Source organism: Lissotriton helveticus, chromosome 10 (genome assembly GCF_964261635.1).
Source record: "Lissotriton helveticus chromosome 10, aLisHel1.1, whole genome shotgun sequence".
NCBI lineage: Eukaryota > Metazoa > Chordata > Amphibia > Caudata > Salamandridae > Lissotriton > Lissotriton helveticus.
This window is the reverse complement of record NC_136071.1, coordinates 135,287,063-135,307,469: the sequence shown is the minus strand read 5'-3', so window position 1 is coordinate 135,307,469 and position 20,407 is coordinate 135,287,063. Positions and strand designations below refer to the sequence as shown.

Sequence of the window (20,407 nt, the reverse complement as noted above, 5' to 3'; positions counted from 1 at the left end):
CGTAACGATAATGTAAGATCACATTTTAAAAATTTCATGCAAACAGTTCAAACAGATTTCCAAAAAGATAAAACATTTGAGCAATCATAAAGTTGATGTCTCAATGTGCCAGTATCGTTAGAACAAGACCAGCATACTGGAGAAGAGGATGGAGAAAACTTGGAAATACAGACAGGAGTAATAACAGCTCTATTGTAAATAAAATACAAAGATTGGGTTATACGAGCAGCAGCAGAAACTTTAAATAACTTAGACCACAATTTATCCCAAGTCGCAATAGAAAAAGAAACAGACAAGTCAGTTTCCCACGCAGTTTCAATAGGGGATTTGGGTCTTTTAGTAATATTTGATAACAATAACTTATATACAAGAGCAGCTTTAGGTCTGTGTGTTGAAAATAAGGGATATAAAGGAGTGAGTGGGGTAAGAGATGGTGTATCAGCTGGAAAGTCAAAAGTAGTTAATCGTGATTGTAAGGCATTTAAAATTATAGTATATTCATTGATGCAAGAATCAGGTAATTGGTATTGTATTTGCAGGGCATGAAAAGGAATAACGGAATTTTGGTGAAACAATTGGTGCACAAAAATAATTTCCTTCTGCTTCCAATATTTTAATAGAATGATTTACCTTTATATTTAAGAAATGTGTTATACCATATTGTGGACAATAAAAACATTGAAATGGAGTGAAACCATTAGAAAATGTGTTGTATAATAGAGTCAGGGAATAATTTAAAATTGGGTTATTGGATATGAAAGTGCTGTTGGACATAAAAATCACATTCTGAAAAGAAAAGTCTTTAAGGAGCGTTCAAAAACAATCCATCTGGGAATAGGGATATTCGCAAAATCATAGGATAAAGCAAAGGATTGCTTAATCAGAAAAGCCAAGTGATAGGCTTTAAAGTTTAGAAAACGCACACCACCCTCAGACTTAGGACGAATAAGCTTGGAAAGAGCAATTTGTGGATGCTTCTTATTCCATAAAAAGTTTATACAAGTGGAGTTAATTTGAGAAAAATAAGAAATGGGAATCTGAATAGGCAACATAGATAATGTGAATAGAACATGAGGTACAATCATCATTTTAATAGTGTCTAACCTACCCCACCAGGAGAGATATAGGGGAGACCAAGTGAGAAGGAGTGATTGGAGTAAGTAACGCACTAAACGTGTATCTAATTGTGGGGGACAAAGAAGTAGAGAACCAAATACCAAGATATTTAATTTTAGTGGGACACCAAGCAAAATTAGTATCATTAAACATAAATTGGTAACATATGGAATTTAAAGGTAAAACTTCTGTCTTTGAAAGGTTTAGTTTATAACCAGAATTACTGGAGTACAGTCGGACCTCAACCAAAAAAGGCGGGCGTGAGTCAATGGGGTTCGACATGTAAATTAATATATCATCTGCATATGCAGATATTTTGGTTTCTATGGAGTTAGAAGTAAAGCCAGAGATATGTGAATTAACACGGATACGCTCCAGGAAAGGTTCAAGGCATAAAACAAATAATAAAGGGGAAAGTGGGTAGCCCTGTCGTGTACCCCTGGAAAAATGATTATTAACAAAAATACTAACGAGGTCATGAGTACAATAATTTAATATAAGAAATAAAAGTAGATCCAAAACTAAACCATTGGTGAGTTCTAAACATAAATTGCCAATTGATACGATCAAAGGCCTTTCGACATCCAAAGACAATGCTGCAAGAGGAGATTTATATTTTTTACCATATGACAGTGGTTCCCAAACTGTGCGCCGCGGCACCCTGTTGCGCCACCAAAACCAGCCAAGAACGCCGCGGCAGCAGATTCTGATCATAATCTATTCTGAATTACACCAGCATCTGGAATGCAGGCTGGGTGCTCAGTGTCTGGCGACCACTAGGTGGTGCACTTGCTGCCTCGTAGCGTAATCCTGTATCATAAGTGAAGAAACACAGGGTAGCAGACATTTCCCTCATTGAAAGTGTTATCATTCCCCACGCGAGGACAGCAGGACAGGAAACAGTTTGGTATTTGGGTATTTATTATGAGCAAAGCCATTAAAATTGACATCTCGTGTTCAATGTCCACAGTGCTGAATATCCTCATTTATTTATGTTTATATTCGTTATTTTCAGTATTTATGAAGGACAAAAGATTGGTGCTGAATAGCCCCCACGCTACTATGTGATACCTTCACTGTTTGACTTTGTTAGCACTAAATGCGATCCAGTGTAATTCAATTCCAAACTCGTCGCTGCTTTAGGACTACAGTAGAAGCGTCTTCATTTCTTTACAGCACTGCCGTATATTTGCCCATCATTGATAACACTGAGGAACACAGCGGATGTTTTCCTTTTTCATTAAAGAGGGGTAGGGAGGTTTTGTCTAAAATATATCTTCTCACATCAGTATTAACCCGGAAGCGGCTGGAGGACTGCCCGTAACAAGAGGTGCAGTACTTTTTCAGAATAACAGTGTTTACCAGTATGCTTGTCTGTATTTGCTGATGGCTTTTTCTGGTGCTGGAGCCACATCCCTGGCTTTGTCCACACTGTCAGTCCTGGCTTTTTACTCCGCCTTTCAGTTGAGGCATTTTTAGTACTTTAATGGGTGTTCGAATGCCTTCACTGCAGCCTACTCCCATTACAAATGTGCTGGCTTTTAGTACAATATTTGATGTATGTGTCAGTACAGTGAAAGACTTGCAGAAGTGAAGCATACAAATGACTGACCTGAAGCAATGGAATCCTGAGGCTCAGAGACATTCTGAGGTATAGCACCAGCAGTACTCTGAATGCCTTGGCATTCTTTTCATTGGCTTTATTACATGAATCCATGGCTACAAAAATAGGCTTTGTCTTTCTTGTTAAATAGTTTTACTGGAATTGAAGTGGACTCATGGAAGCCATCTGAGTGGATTTCGTGTCTAAATGAACCTCAGTGGTAGGCTACTGACCAGTCATAATTTTTTATTTTACGGAGTTTTATATAGCGCGAACTTGACCCGAAGGTATTGGGTATCGGAGCACTTTACATAGCACCAGTTGCGTTACATGAGGACACAAAGCAAACAAGCCATTGCAATTCCTCATTGAATTATGTGTAGATCACTAACAGATGTAAGCCCAGTGGTTTACAAACTGTGCGCCGCAGCACTCCAGCGTCCCTGGATTCGGCTGCATGTGTCCAGCTTCAGTTTGATTGCACATGGACAGCAAACCGATGCATTCACTGCATGATCTGAGGGTGCACAAGTATTGTGAAAAGAGAGAGCAGACATATCTTTGCATTGCACACACTATTCTCCCTACCTTCATCCCAATTATTTTCAGGGATTAAAATGGATGCACTACATAACACTTACACACACCAACACAAATGAAAATATTGTAATGGGGAGCCGTGGCCAATGGCCAATTGGTCAAGGGAGCCATAGGTCAAAAAAGTTTGTGAACCACTGCCATATGAAATATTTGCAACCATATGTGCATTATCTGATGCTAATCTGCCCTTCACAAACCCGACTTGATCAGTTTTAACCAATAAAGGAAGAATGGTTTCAAGTCGGGATACAAGAATCTTGGCAAATATTTTACAATCATAATTTATTAAAGACATAGGGCGAACATTTTTGCAATGGGAGTGGTCTTTATCTGGTTTGGGAATTATAATAATTAGGGCGTCCATAAAGGAACCGGATGCTTTAGCGTCTGCAATAAAGGAATTAAAAAGTGCTAAAAGTTTAGGAACAAAAATGGAGGTAAAGGTGGCATAAACAACAGAAAGACCATCCGGTCCTGGAGCTTTCGATTTTTTAAAGATTTAATAGCGTTAATTATCTACTGAGTCGTGACCTCTCTAATGCAGTAAAATCATCAGAAAGAGACGGGGCAGAAGGTAGGCCAGAGAATAAGGTATCTAAATTCTGATTAGTGGGAGACGTGTCATCAGAATAAAGAGATCGATAATAATCATGAAAAACCTCTGCAATATCTTCATTGTTTTAGTAGAGTCATTTAAAATAGGACCAATATTTTTACGTTCAGATTTAATTTTCAAATAATTGGCTAACATCTTACCCGCTTTATTTTGACCACCATGATATTTGGATTTAATTTTAAGAAGAATATTACAGGCTTCAACTGTTGCCAATTTGTTGAGTTCTGATTTAGCCTTAATCAATTCATGGAGAGTGAAAGGTGATTTAGGCGTAAAATACGTATGTTCTAACAATTTAAGATGATGTAATTGGTCAGTATATTTTTTCCTCGTGACTTTCTTCTTCTTCTAGAAATATGAAATAGTAAAGGCTCGAAAAGAGGCCTTGAAGGCATCCCAATTATTAGAAACCGAGGTGTCCAGTGGATGATTGAAGTTAAAAAAATCATTAATAAAAGTAGTGGCTTCTTTGATGTAAACAGCATCAGATAATAAAAAATTATTACGTTTCCAACAACTAAATTGAAGGGAGGTAAGTGAAAGTTCCAGTATAGCATGAAGGGGTGCATGGTCAGAAATAAAAATTGATCCAATTTCTGAAATTTGAATGGTTGGAAGCAGGGATTTACTAACTAAAATATAGTCAATTCTAGAACGAGTATGATGCACATTGGAGAAAAAAGTATATTCAAGTGAGTCCTGGTTACATGTCTTCCAAACATCATACAATGAATGAGAAGCAATGGCCGTTTGAAATGCTTTGTGAGATTTATCAGCGTTAAATTTACATTTAGACAGTCAATCAGAAAAAGGGTCTAACCATTGGTTAAAATCACCAGCAACAATGATATTAGGGCAGTCTATGGAAGAGAGTAGAATTTTAATGTCATTCCAAAACTTAGGGTCTGGTTTAACCGGGCCATAAATATTTAGCAAGACTAGAGTCTTGTATTGGAGAACAACCTTTGCCATTACCCAGCGTCCATCATCATCATCAGTTTGTGAAGACAAAATTTGCACAGATAATGACTTGTGAAACAATATAGCAACACCCCCTTTTTTTGCTAGAAGCAGGAGAATAAACAACTTGACCCACCCAATGCCTTTTCAACTTAAGTGACTCCGCATCAGTACAATGAGTTTCTTGAAGAAAAGCAACCTGAGAATCAAGCTTGGATAAATGAGACAATACCTTTTTGTCTTTGACGGGATTCCCAAGACCACGAACGTTCCACGTAACAAACTTACACATAATGGAGGGATAGGAGGGTAATATACAAATGGAGTTGATACACGTCAGGAATACAGCTACAAAAAAAAACACCTCAAATGAGATCCATATATGGAAAATGTCACAGAAAAACACACCGTACCAATATACACAAGCAAGAAATTCAATATATTAATCAGAGCAAAACAGATATGAAGAGACCAAGAAAAACATGGTACAGAGATAAGGAAGAAGAAAGAGAAAGAAAATGGAAAAAGAAGAAAGAGGGAGAGAGAAAAGAGACAAAGCAGAAGAAATAGATAAGCGACCAGATCAAGGCATAACAGCCAGAACTGTAACAAAGAAAGGAGACGAAGAAAAAGGAGCATAGTGACGCCAGAGAGCACGGACCTCAGGAGTAAGGAAATAGGAGAAAAAGGAAGACAGAGCTTTATGAAGAGAAGAAAAACACAAATAAAGAGCGACCATTAAAAGAAGATATATTATAGATGCAAAGCAGTATTCTTAAAACATAGAAAAATCAAGTATTAGTATCCATCCCATCAGATGAGAAATTTTGAAGATGAAGTTTTGAGTTTTTCCGGGTCGTCAAAGGAGTGTGATCGACCACCATGAGTAATCTTGCAGAGACATGGATGGAGGATTCCATATTGAATATTGAGGTGTCTCGTTTGAGGACGTAAAGCAAGAAATTACATTACAACAGAGGCTAGACCTCAAGGAGTTGACACAAGAAGAAAGGACGATCAGATTATGCTGGAACCGAACACAGCGTAGAGCGGGCGTCCTTCATCCGTATGCCCCCGAAATCCCCAAAGGGATGCTAACGGCGCTGCCGCACAGTGGCGACTGGTCGCAGCTACAAGATTGGGAAGAGGCAGGAGTCCTGGTGATGGGGGACCTATACGAAGATGGAACGTTGTTACCGTACCCGACACTTTCAGAGAGGTTCGACCTGCCAAGAGGGGGCTTTCTGCTGCATGCAGCATTGGTACAAGCTATACAGAAGCACTGGAGGGAAGGGCTGATGGAACCAAGAACAACAATGGCTTGCCAATATGCCATGATGGCGGCGGAAACTTTTAGGGCAGTCACGTGCCTCTACTCCAGAATGATTAATGAAGGACTACCACCTCTGGAGACGTTGAAGGGGAAGTGGGAAATAGACATAGGGAAGAAAATTCCCGAGGTGGCATGGGCGCAGATAGTGCGAAGGGGCCTGGAAGAGCACACGGAACGCAAGATTCCAGTTCGCACATTTCTATATCCTCCACCGAGCATATTTGACACCAGGGAAGATCAAGAAATACTTTGACAAAGAATCCGCAGCGTGCCCCAGATGTGCGAAAATTGGTGCAGAATTAGATCATATGCTCTGGACATGTCCGATATTGGAGCTATACTGGAAGGAGGTGGGAGACGCTCTAAATGCGGTAACAGACAGGGGCTTGGAATTTGATATGGCCTTGGGTGTCCTGCACTGGTTCCCTCATACTCCCCGGGACAAGGTCACAAGTAAATTCATTGACATGGGGCTTATACTAGCAAAGCGCGAGATCACAAAACATTGGAAGGCGACAGTGGGACCCAGTGGCGCTAAATGGAAAAACGAGTTCCTCAAGTGGGCTAGGGCTGAAAGCGACTTGAGATTCCGAACTGCGCGTAGACAACGCAATGAGAAGGCACTAGAAATGGCGCAGGCATGGGACGCACTGGCGCAATCACTGCGTGATTATGGGACACAAGAGGATGAAACGGAATAGTACCCAGATTGGTGACTATCCCCGAGACATGACCGGTACATCACATGGAACACTATTTGATCATTCCTGTGCACACAGATTGTAACGACTAGCACTACATGCAGGCATCGATGATGGGGCTTCGGGGTGGTGGGTGGGAACAAGGGAGATTTCATTAGTAAAATATGGCAGTGCATGTTGGGGTCCACCTTTAATGGGGTTCATAAACAGAATCTGGATTGTAACCTAGCTCACTACTGAGTATGTAAATGGGGGGGACTGTATCATGAGCTTTGGTAACATGGGAACTGCAATTGATTTTGTATGATGTGTGAAACAAAAACCCAATAAAATTTGTTATGAAGAAGGGTGTAGTGCCGTGAATGGTTCGGTGGACTTGCAAAGAGGCTTTAACGAGTAAGGCTTGCCGAAGGAACCTATTGTAGATTTCAAAGGTCTGAAGGTATGTCCGTGTATGTGTAGCAGTTGTCTGGTGGCTATATTCTTGGTTAAATAGAATTTGATCAATACGTTGATGGCTAGCTCAACGACTGAGTCTACTGCCATAATCTAGGGGCAACATGCTCAAGGAGATAATAGCCTTCATCCGTTGAAGGATCACCCATTATGGAAAGATGCTACTTTGAGCTTGCATGGTATATAGGTGTCTTTGGTCACTTGCTTCCCTTATTGTGAAGCCTAATTTTGGCGCTTCTGCTGAAGAGGTTAATGACAGTCTGAGTTCTTCAGGCCAAAAGTGGTGAACCAAAACATATTCTGGGTTCCATTTCTGAGAATCTTTTGTATTGTATGATTGTAGACCTATACGAAAAATGTGGAGAAATTAACTGCGAGTACCAGAATCCAGCATGCTGGTTTATGTAAGTTAGTACCGACTGAAGAGGCCAAACATTTAACAGGGCCCACTGGGCATTTTTGTCGAACACATAGTCTTCATGAGGATATTTCCTGAGCTAAGACCCCATCTACCACTACACCTCCAGCAGTCCCTGCTCACCTAGAGTGCAATGTTTCTTCATATATGATTATAGCTGGAGCCTGCTTCACCCATCTGAGACAAAACAAAATGGCAGGTTGGTGTGGGTACACAATCTGTGGACTTGTCCCGAATGCATAGAACATTTGGTGATTCATGGATTTGGGTCTTTTTTAGTTTTTTTGTGCTCAATGGAGAACTGCTAATATATAATAGACATGTTTTCACTAAAGCCTTTGATAATGTAATGATACACAAGTAATAAAAGGATTGAGACGATGTAGTTTGCGATGGAACCTGTCGCCACAAATGCTGGAAATAGCTGTAACTGAAGCTTTCCATTGCTGAGGTAGTCTGCCATGGTACCCCAGAATGTCTGAAATTTGACATTAGCTGGGCCTCGCATGCCTTAGTGGTATGGCTAAGTGTTGCTAAACCTTGGACGATTCATACCTGTCTTTCTGTCTCCGATTGTGTTGCACACTAAAATGTGTTATGCTGACTTGTCTGTTAGTTCTGTGTTTTTTGCTGCTGCTTATGTCTCCAGTGATTAAGGAAAGTGGAAATGGTACTTTAATGGGACCCCACTATTAGGGGTGGGGCACGTAGTCTACTGATATATATCCGAGAAAGATATAATTTGAAGCCACCATTGTGTACAGGAATGTGTCAAAGAACAAAGGGCAAAAAGATGTGCTGTTTGTTGTTGTTTTTTCTCAGTGTTGGCAGTTACTGAAAGCGTTTTTAAAAAAAAAACAATTGTGTTTAAAATACTAATTTCTCCCCGCTGACTGGCTCTCTCATTTGCTTGCATTTTATTCAGTGCTTTCCTTCATCTTTTTGCATTTGACCCTTCCATGGACTAAAGCATCTTTACCATCCTTTTGATTGGATGACTTTTATCCTTCTACTGGTCACTTTCAGGAAACTACTTTTTCCTTTATCTTGAAGCACCTCCTTGTAGTGCATGTTTTCTTGCTCTCTCCCTGGTGTACTGCTTTCCCCTTCAAAACCAACGCTTCAGGTCCTCCATGTTAATCACTTGTCATTTGCTTCCCCTACTCTTCCCTGTATTTGTTTTTTGTTTTTTGTGCTGCAGCGCTACTTTTTTCAGATGTGCTTTTGCGCACATTTAAGTTTATTTAGTGCTCAAAGATTGGTGCCGGTTTTTCGGAATGGTAAAGAAAATAAAATATTCAAAATTAGAAAAAGCAGGTCCCATTTGTTTTTCTAATGATTGTTCCTTTTCCCAATGTTTTCAGTGGTTAGACTTGGAAAACGTGCTGCTGTCCACCTATGCAGTGAGCAGTAGCAGGTCTCCAACTGCTTCACCTAATGATTTTTCTTCCTTTTGCTTATTTATTTTTTTTTTTTGTATTTTTCCCAGCTTAACTGGAACATCAGAAAGTGTTTTTTACATCGGCCTTTCCATACCTACAAAAAAAACATACCAATGTCTACCTGTTTTGACTGGTCTTGCTTTTTTCGAAAAAAAAACTACACGTTTTGCTTATTTTCTTTGTTTTGTGAGCAGCGTTATAACCATCAAATATCAGGGAAGCAAAATGATTGCTGAAAAAAAGATTCCAACCAGTTATATTGGTTTCCATTTAAAAACCTAAGGAAAATTCAAAGAATGTTGTCCACCATTGTCCTTTTTAGGTCTCGCCCTGGAACAGGGACAGAGACTCTATAGCTGTCTGATGCCGGGGAATGAGGGACACAAAACTGGCACGATTTTTAGCAGTCGGATTTGGCTGCGCGAACGCGCACGTTCCGTCCTGCGCCGCCCTCCCAGCCTACTGCGCATGCGCCGCCCTCCCAGCCTACCGCGCATGCATGCATGCACACACACAGACACACACACACACACACACACACACACACGTCGCAGACAGACACTCGCTCACACACACACCCCCTCCCTCACAGTCACACACACGCACTCCAAGACACATACACACACGCACGCACACACATACACACACATGCACAGGCCGCCTCCCCCCCGCGCCTACATGCTCCTCTCCCTCCGCCCGCCCGCCGCTCAGCAACGCACTCACCGGCTTCCTCTCCTCAGCTGCAAGGCCCGGCAGCAGGACTCTTCTTCCCTCCTTCGGCACCGGGGCGCAGGGTAGGCTCCTGCCTGCTCCGGTGCTCCCTGCTCCCAACACGGCTCCAATCGCGGCTCTTCCGTGGGAGGCGGGGTAGGCTCCCGCCCTCCTACTTCCTGTTTCCGGGTGTCGCGCCGGCCTGCCTGACTTCCTGGTCGCAGGCCGGCAGAGTAACGAGGATGTTTTGCGGTATGTATTTATTTATTTAATTATGCATTTTTATATAGCGCAGACTTTACCCGAAGGCGGTATTTATTTTTTTATGTATTTATGCATTTTTATATAGCGCGGACTTTACCCGAAGGCGGTATTTCTTTATTCATGTATTTATGCATTTTTATATAGCGCGGACTTTACCCGAAGGCGGTAATGCTTGCCTTAGCGTAATGGTGTTCCTTCTTAATTTATTGGTGGTGTCCCTGTTAGAATTATTCCCACTTTTAGTCTAGCAATGCTTGGCATGATGTTGGCATCTTTGGCATTATTGAGCCCATCCCTGGTATAATGGGACCACAACGTATTGTGGGCATTCTTGACCCAATTGTGCTTCTCTTCACCAGCGGTGATGGTCATCCCTGGCATGCGATGGGTGTTCATGGAATTGGATGTTGATATGTAGACATGTAAAGCCAGACTCTGTCCATGGGGCAGTAATATTCATGAGTACTTGATGACATGGAGATCAAAAATACAACTAAAACTGAAAAGCCATTATTTTGAGAGACTGTCATATTTGTTTTTGGGAATCAGAAATATTTATTAAAATGAAATGCTTGTAATAACAAGCCAATGCATGATTACCAGCTGTGATCGTGTTTTCAAAATGTTTGTAAAGTTGATGTTAAAGTGATAATTCATGCTAATTTCTGTAGTCTTATTTACATCTTGTTTACAATTATACTATACTACTAATGTATGTTTACTAGCCATAACTGTACTGTTATATGTTACATTTTAATTACAGTGTTTGCCTTTTACAATCATTTTCTTACAAACTACCTCGTAAAACAAAAATATTTAGGGCTAAAATATTTTGCACTGTTTGCACAATATATTTGTGATGTTTACACTTACCTATTTGAAATTAAAATGTACAAATGGACATTTAGTCAATTACCATTAAAAAGTTTAACTTTTTTGCTAAGATATTCTTGTAATCTTTTATGCAAACAAATTTAAATACTGCATAAATAATTTTAACAACAAATACTTTATATGTAGCTTTTTATGTACATAAGAAAACTATAGCATAAAGCAAAAAACATTGCCATTTACAATAATAATAGCTCAAACTTAAATAATGCGAGACCTATTGCATTGCAAATGCTTGTTTTAATTTACTTGAGTGTTATGCAGGACAATAACGATATAGTAAAGTAGTTCTTGCAAGTTAGACAGCTGCATTTTTGTTTTTTTCTGGATCACATTTTACCAAACTAAAAAAAATTGAAATTTGGTAGGCTATTTGAAGTTTTTAGAGTTCTCTATAGTGAACACTGTTTTTACATCTTCAGTCGCACTTGATGAATCTTCACCCAGTTTGGCATTATAAAAAGCTTCCTGTCATTTTTGTTCTTGTTATAATTAATTTGTTGGAGTTTGATCTTTGAGTGTTTGTAGGGGAGCACATTAAGAAGGGTGAAAAACAGCTTTGCCTATAGAGCGTCGTGCAGACTTAACTCTAGATCAGCAGATGCTGTCGTTGGAAGATATGGCCATTTTGCCCACTATACCAGCTACTTAAACTTGGCCTTACTGTTTAAGTCCGAATGTAATTTTGTGCACCACTACTCTTATGTCCATATTATTTTTTCATTCATGCTTTATGTTCATTTTTAGGTTGTCTTGGCAAAAGAACTATCAACGTCACGAGAATATGCTAGTAAGTAATTGTGGTCTCTTTTTAAATGCCTATTGCAAAGCTCCCAATGTGGCAACATTTATAAGATCTGAGCTCAGGATAAGACTTTTTTGCAAAAAAAGTGTCGGTAACGCTTATTATGAAGCACATTCCTTCTCATTTATTTGAGTAGCCATCTTAATTGTTCCTAGAATGTGAGGCCACTTAACAGGATGAGAGCTGGTGGTTCATGCTTTTGCTTATGAGAAAACAAGAACATGTGTGGCTTATAAATCATATACACTAACAAAGAAAAGAAAGGGGTACATTCTGACAGATAAACTCACAAATGCAATCACTCATTTGATTAGTCACTATCATTTGTTCTGTAAATCACTCATTCCATTACTTGCTGGTTTGTAAATATTATTGTCATATGTGGAAGTATGTTAGTAAGCGCACACAAGCCTACAGTTAGCTCTTTAGAGAGCTCAGTGGGTTCCCCTAGAGACGAGAGGAACGTTCATTCTAGCCATCTGAACCCTGGCTGCCATACCACTCCACCAACTTGCCTCTTCTCTTCCATTATGCTTGGAGACACTTTTAATTCACACTTTGCTGCATTGAAATCTTTCATCAGAGCTCTCCTGTCAAGTAAATCATCAAGGATATATCCTACTGTACAGCAAAAACCGAAATCCCTATTCTCAGCTCTCATGCACTCTTAATTGTACCCTCGTTCTCCTTTTTCCCAAATCCGGTCTTGAATGTCTCCTGCAAAGCATCCCAAAATTCATGTTGAACTGTTGCCACAGCATGCTTCACTCCTCGTTCTCTTCCAGGGGATCCTCATCAATAGTCATAAGCATTAGAATATTCCCGCCCATGTGCGGGACCCCGGAAACACTATATTATATGTGCCCCACATATATATACTCATATATATATATATAAATACATATATATATATAACATGCAATAGCAGCCAATAAAAACAGAGCTGAATTATGCTGTGTAGAATTTCCACCATACATGTAATAATAATAAGCATTAGAAACATGAGAAACAACAAAAAAGTTTGTTTAGAAATTGTTTTAATGCTCAGAAAGCAGTAGAAATTCTTATAACTCACTGGAAGCATAGAAAGCTCCCAGGCTGCGTTGCAAACACACAGTCTAAAAAGACTGAAAAGCTAACCTGTAGCTGCATAGCAATAAACTGACACCGTGCCTTTAAGGCACTCATGACCCCCAGTATCCCATCATGCCTAAGGGGTGACAGTTAGGTCAGTTGTTCTTTCCGGCTCCTTCAGAGAAGGACCCTGGTTACACAGCTCCACTAATTTTCCTGTTTTTTGATAGAAAAACTCTTCACTTTTGACAATGTTTTGTTCTTACTCGACATTTAACATCTAGTCAAGTAAGATACTGTCTTTTTCAGTCATTTTGGTGAGCATTTTCTCCTGAAAATGCCTTCACTCTTTGACAAATGCCCTTCTTGTGGCAACAAGAAGGCCAAGTCAGACAACCACAACGTCTGTATCCTGTGTCTGCCTGAGGAACATGATCCAGGCACCTGTCCTCATTGTGAACACCTGTCAGGAAGAACTTTAAAAGACAGGGAGAGGATTCGCATTTATGGCCTAGCTCATAGGTCATCAAGAGGAAGATCTCCGGTGAGGAAGGGCTCCAAGAAGACTCATTCATCTTCCAAAAAGAAGTCTTCACACCCCTCACCCTCAGCGTCGGGCTCGGCGCTGAGAAAAGAACCACCGGTGGATCATTCATCGTCTAAACTACCGTCGACGGCGGGCTCGCCGTCGAAGAGAAGATCAGGTACGTCGACGACGTCGAAGGATCCAGTTCCATCGTCGAAATCCCCTCCGCCGGCGTCAACCGGGCGACGTCTGACGTCGAGGAAGGGAACTCCGCCGCCGTCAACTGGGCGACGGTCGGCGTCGAGGGAGGTCACCCCTCCGCCGTCGTCATCCAGACGTCGACCGGCGTCGAGAAGTGTGCCTCCTCCGCCGTCGTCGAAGAAGCGACGTTCTGCGTCGAGGACCAAGACCCCTCCGCCGTCGTCAACCAGGCGACGACCGGCGTCGAGGGAGGTCACCCCTCCGCCGTCGTCATCCAGACGTCGACCGGCGTCGAGAAGTGTGACTCCTCCGCCGTCGTCGAAGAAGCGACGTTCTGCGTCGAGGACCAAGACCCCTCCGCCGTCGACAGGGAAGATTCGATCGGCGTCGAGGAGGCAGTCTCCGTCGGTGTCTCGTCAGCTCTCGACGTCGAGGGTGTCCAATACCCCTCCACCGTCGTCGCACAGACATTCGACGTCGAGGCAGAAAACTCCGTCGACGGCTGATCATCACCGCTCGACGTCGAGAGAAAGGCCTCTGTCGACGATTGGACATAGTCACTCGACGTCGAGGCAGGGTGCTTCGTCGACGACAGGACGTCGAGACTTCCGTCGACGACTGGGCATCGTCGTTCGACGTCGAGAGAGAGGGCTCCGTCGACGGCCGGTACTCGCCGTTCGACGTCGAGACATGGAACTCCGTCGGCGGCTGCTCATCGCCGCTCGACGTCGAGAGACCATACATCCTCGCATCGACATTCACAAACAAGATTGTTTGATCCGCCGACTCCCCGAAAGCACTCGACCACGAGGGAAGATCGCTCGGCGTCGAGATGTTCAGATGTGGTGATGGTAATGGAGTCAGCTTCCCGTCATTCCACCTCAAGGTCCTCTGGCTCCTCAACTGCATCGTCGAAGTCCAGAAGTCCGGTACGCAAGTCACCTGAGCGTCGGACGGACCCTTGGGCGGATAAAGTCAGACTGTCACCTAGATGGTACAGGTCTTTGCAACATTGGAGAGATTCTGGGGCTGCAAAACGTATGCAGGACTACGCCAGCTCGCAGCACAGGTCTCTCCTTCAGGATCTGGTGGAGGAGATGGACAAGCATAGCCCTCCCAGGCGCAAATCTCCTGTGAGAACACCAACCAGATCTCCCAGAAGGACCCGATCTCCCAGAAAAGAACCAGAGGAGCGGGTCAGGTCTCGCTCTCCTAGACGAGAAGAGCGTTCGAAACGATCCAAAGAGAGGAGGCACAGTGTCCACCGTAGACGTCGACGAACTCCGTCTACTTCCTCTACCTCTTCTTCCAGGTCGTCCAAGAGGGACTACTCCCCTACTTTGACGGACAGTCCTACGTCCCGATCCTCCCCAGTGGATGACATTGGCACGTATCTGGATGTCTTGCAAAGAGGAGCTTAGAAGCTGAACATTGAAATGTCTGTCCCTCAGGTTACAACGACAGTCATTTTTGAGACTTTACACAAAAAGGCGATCACCCGTCCTCTACTGCCATTAGTCCCGGGGATTATAGATCCTGTCAAGGAGGTATTCCTAACTCCGGCGGCTATCAGAGCGGTGCCAGCCCGCATCCAAAAGAAATACAAACCGGCCTCTTCTGACCCGGTTTTTGTAAGATCGGACCCGCCAGCAGACTCTGTTATTGTGGCGGCGGCGAGGAAGACACACGCAGTGGCAGGTTCTTCTTCAGTCCCCCCAGACAAGGACAGCAAGACTCAAGACTCCTGGGGTCGCAAAGTTTGCACCTCAGCTGCGTCGACTCTTAAGGTTTCTAGTGCGGCTGCACTTCTGGGTCGGTACGACAGAGCCTTATGGGACTCTATGGAAAGGTTCAAAGCCAAGCTGCCAAAAGAAGACCAGCAGGACTTTGAAGAGACCGTGACTGAAGGATGTCTGGTGGCGAATCAGATGATAAGCACGGCTGTGGATGGTGCTGTCCTGTCGGCGCATTCCTATTCGCATGGGGTTTGTGCCAGGAGACCGGCATGGTTGCGCTTGACAGGCCTGAAGCCGGATGCTCAACATCGCATCCTTAATCTCCCCTTTTCGGGTTCCGCTCTTTTCGGTGAGCATGCTGACGAAGAAATGACCCGAATGAAGACGGAACTGGACACATTGAAAGCGGTGGGCTTGGAAAAGAAGAAAGAGTTCAAGCGTCGTTTCAAGCCCAACAGGGGGAGAGGGGCTCAACAGAGGGTTCAAACCCCTCAATGGTCCCAAAGTAAAGCCCAAGGAAAACCCCAGTTTCGAGGTAAACCTGGCAGAGGTAGAGGAGGTCATCAACAATCCTCTACCACTACAAGAGGAGGAAAAGCCTGATCAGTGGCTTCCTCTGGCGCCGGTGCCCACTCCAGTGGGAGGAAGTGCTTCACAACACCTGGCAGAGTGGGTCAGCATCACCAAGGATCAGTGGGTGCTGAATATACTGCGCAATGGATACAAACTACGTTTCCTTGCTCCTCCAAAGAACATACCTCCAAAGAGCGCTTCCCCTCACCAACTAAGCTTGCTCCGAAGAGAGGTAAAAGTCCTACTACAAAAGCGAGCGATAGAGGAGGTTCCTCTCGCTCAAAGAGGAAAGGGAGTTTACTCCAGGTACTTTCTTGTCCCCAAAAAAGATCAGGAGGACAAGTTCAGACCAATACTCGATCTACGACTTCTAAACAAGATCATCATCAGAGAAAAGTTCCGCATGCTGGCACTTCACCAAATATGCCCACATCTTCAAGTCGGAGATTGGATGTGTTCGGTGGACCTGCAAGATGCGTACTTTCACATCCCAATTGCTCAGCAACATCGGAAGTACTTGAGGTTTGTCGTAGGGAACAAACACTATCAGTACGCAGTGCTACCCTTCGGTCTCAAGTCCGCACCACGAGTCTTCACCAAATGCATGGCAGTGGTGGCGGCTTTTCTGCACAAGAAGGGACTCTTCCTGTACCCATACTTGGACGACTGGCTCCTAAAAGGTCTGTCTCCAGTGCGGGTAAAACACGATCTACATCTGTGTCTTCTCCAATTGCACAGGCTCGGTCTCCATGTGAATCTGGAGAAGTCAGTCCAGCGGCCTACACAGTCAATTCACTACCTAGGCTCCGTTCTGGACACAAAAGTGGGAAAAGCGTTTCCTTCGGAGGAGAGACTTTTTTCCCTGAACCAGAAATGTGGAATTCTGCTAGAATCTCGGCTTCCAATAGCCCGACAAGTAGCATCCCTGCTGGGTTCCATGGCATCCTGCATCTTTCTCATCCCAAACGCCAGGCTGAGAATGCGGCCTGTACAGCAGGCCCTGGAGGATCAATGGGACCAGGCGACAGGTCTTTGGGAGGATCGCATCAAGCTCTCCCAAGCGACGAAAGACGCCATCAAATGGTGGACACGGAGAAAGAATCTGCTGGTGGGGGTTCGGTTTCACCAGCCTCTTCCAAACCAGTCGATAGTGACGGATGCCTCTCTGCAAGGTTGGGGAGCACATATGGGTCCTCTTCAGATTCAAGGCCTGTGGTCTGTGCAGGAGCAGACATACCACATCAATATGCTGGAACTCAGAACGGTATTCCTGGCTCTCAAAGCTTTTTTACCAGCGATAGAGTCCAACTCAGTCCTAGTTCAGACGGACAGCACGACCAGCATGTTCTATCTGAACAAACAAGGAGGCACAAGATCTCGCCCTCTGTCTCGAGAGGCTCAGGCAATCTGGCATTGGCTCCTCTCTCGAGGCCTCACGATAGTGGCGGTGCACCTTCCAGGCGAGTTGAACGTAAAAGCAGACGCACTCAGCAGGCACTTCGAAGATCAGCCAGACTGGGTGCTAAACGACGAAGTGGTGGAAGAGCTTTTTCGTTGCTGGGGTCGTCCAACCATAGATTTGTTTGCAGACGACGAAAACGCCAAATGCCACGCCTTCGCGTCCTGGTTCCACCGGCCAGGGACTCAGGGGAATGCTCTATTGATGGATTGGTCAGGGACATTCGCTTACGCGTTTCCTCCCCTGGCTCTGATTCCGAGAGTGGTTTCCAAGCCCTGCAGGTCGAACATGGACATGATCCTGATAGCTCCGGATTGGCCACGGCAGTGGTGGTACCCGGACCTTCTACATCTGTCTGTGTGTCCACACAGACGACTCCCTTGCAGGCCGGACCTGTTGAGCAAGATGAACGGGAGGATAATGCATCCCAACCTCCCATCATTGAACCTAACAGCATGGCTCCTGAGGTCCTGCAATATGGGCATTTGAACTTGCCTCCTGAGTGCATGAACATTTTAAAGGAGGCCAAGAGACCTTCCACGAGAGCGTCCTATGCGTTTAAGTGGAAGCGGTTTTTCATATGGTGTAGAGATCATCACCTTGACCCGACTAAAGGACAGGAGGACGTCATCTTGCCATACCTCCTTTCCCTAGCTACTGCTGGTTTGAAATGCGCTTCTATTAGGGTACATTTGTCAGCCATAGTAGCATACAGAAAATCACCAGATCAGGTTTCTTTCTTTCAGGTTCCAGTGGTTAAGGACTTCCTCCAGGGGTTGAAGAAAGTCTATCCCCCTGTGCGAAATCCTTCTCCTCCATGGGAATTAAACCTGGTGCTATCCAGGTTAATGTCACCACCTTTTGAGCCCATCCACAAGGCCTCTTTGCAGCATCTCTCTTGGAAGGCGGCCTTTTTGGTGGCGATTACCTCTGCTCGCAGAGTCAGCGAGATTCAAGCTCTCTGTGCGAAAGAACCATACACTATCTTTCATCACAATAGGGTAGTCCTAAGGGCTCATCCTGCTTTCCTACCTAAAGTCATCTCTGATTTTCATATAAATCAGTCCATTTCCCTCCCGACATTTTTTCCAAATCCTACGACCCCAGCTGAGCGGTCGCTTCACTCCTTAGATCTTAAAAGAGTGCTCAAGTTCTATTTGGAAATGACCAAAGGGATTAGGAAAACGGATCAACTGTTTGTGAACTATGGTTCAATGCGAACAGGTTTTCCAGCGGCAAAGAGGTCCATCGCGAGATGGATTGTCTCTTGCATTAAATTGGCTTATCAGCTTGCAGGCAAGCCTTTGTTGCAGTCACCAAAAGCGCATTCCACTAGAGGGAAGGCCGCTACAGTAGCCTTCTTGCACGACATTCCAATGTCGGAGATATGCAAGGCTGCGACTTGGAAATCAGTTCATACCTTTACGAGACATTACTGTCTCAAGTCTGATTCCAGGGCCGATACTCAAGTAGGACAAGCCTCTTTGAGGAATCTATTTGGGTAGCCTACGGCCTATACGAGCTTAGTGTTTACTAGGCTTAATATGGTTTATTACTGTATTGTTACTCCTTTGCCCGCAGGGAGATGAGGTGAGGCTCGCTATTCTATTCTAATGCTTATGACTATTGATGAGGATCCCCTGGAAGAGAAGGATTAGTTACTTACCTGTAATCCTAGTTCTCTTCCAGGGGTATCCTCATCAAAGTCATAAGCAACCCTCCCGCCTCCCCGGGCAAAGGACATTCTTTAATAAGGAGATATGGTTAACCTATTTGTTATTGGGTTTATTTTCAGTCTCCGAAAAGAACAACTGACCTAACTGTCACCCCTGAGGCATGATGGGATACTGGGGGTCATGAGTGCCTTATGAGCTAGGCCATAAATGCGAATCCTCTCCCTGTCTTTTAAAGTTCTTCCTGACAGGTGTTCACAATGAGGACAGGTGTCTGGATCATGTTCCTCAGGCAGACACAGGATACAGACGTTGTGGTTGTCTGACTTGGCCTTCTTGTTGCCACAAGAAGGGCATTTGTCAAAGAGTGAAGGCATTTTCAGGAGAAAATACTCACCAAAATGACTGAAAAAGACAGTATCTTACTTGACTAGATGTTAAATGTCGAGTAAGAACAAAACATTGTCAAAAGTGAAGAGTCGAAAAACAGGAAAATTAGTGGAGCTGTGTAACCAGGCTCCTTCTCTGAAGGAGCCGGAAAGAACAACTGACCGAACTGTCACCCCTTAGGCATGATGGGATACTGGGGGTCATGAGTGCCTTAAAGGCACGGTGTCAGTTTATTGCTATGCAGCTACAGGTTAGCTTTTCAGTCTTTTTAGACTGTGTGTTTGCAATGCAGCCTGGGAGCTTTCTATGCTTCCAGTGAGTTATAAGAATTTCTACTGCTTTCTGAGCATTAAAACAATTTCTAAACAAACTTTTTTGTTGTTTCTCATGTTTCTAATGCTTATTATTATTACATGTATGGTGGAAATTCTACACAGCATATTTCAGCTCTGTTTTTATTGGCTGCTATTGCATGTTATATATATATGTATTTATATATATATATATATATATATGAGTATATATATGTGGGGCACATATAATATAGTGTTTCCGGGGTCCCGCACATGGGCGGGAATATTCTAATGCTTATGACTTTGATGAGGATACCCCTGGAAGAGAACTAGGATTACAGGTAAGTAACTAATCCTTCCCTTCTCCTGGTTATGTGAATTCCTTGTTAAAGGTTTTGTTTGGATTCACAGTCTTACAACTTATTCCTTGTAAAGTGCATTGACACTCCCTTGCAATACAAATGCATAAAAATGTACATTATATTTAATGTACATACTGCATTTTAAGGGCCAGATGTAGGAAATTCCATTTTTGCATTTCCTAAATAGCGAATCCTAAGAAATCG

The 20,407-nt window shown here is 43.5% G+C and overlaps 1 protein-coding gene across 2 annotated transcripts in view; it reads left to right on the top strand.

The window, feature by feature from the left end:
• The window catches only part of PDPK1 (3-phosphoinositide dependent protein kinase 1), a 257,044-nt gene that overhangs the window by 76,629 nt on the left and 160,008 nt on the right, over positions 1-20,407 (top strand). For both annotated transcript variants that reach the window (XM_078664942.1, XM_078664943.1), the window contains exon 3: positions 11,859-11,901. In XM_078664942.1, coding sequence (XP_078521068.1) covers positions 11,859-11,901 — 43 coding nt within the window. The remainder of the gene's footprint in view (positions 1-11,858; positions 11,902-20,407) is intronic.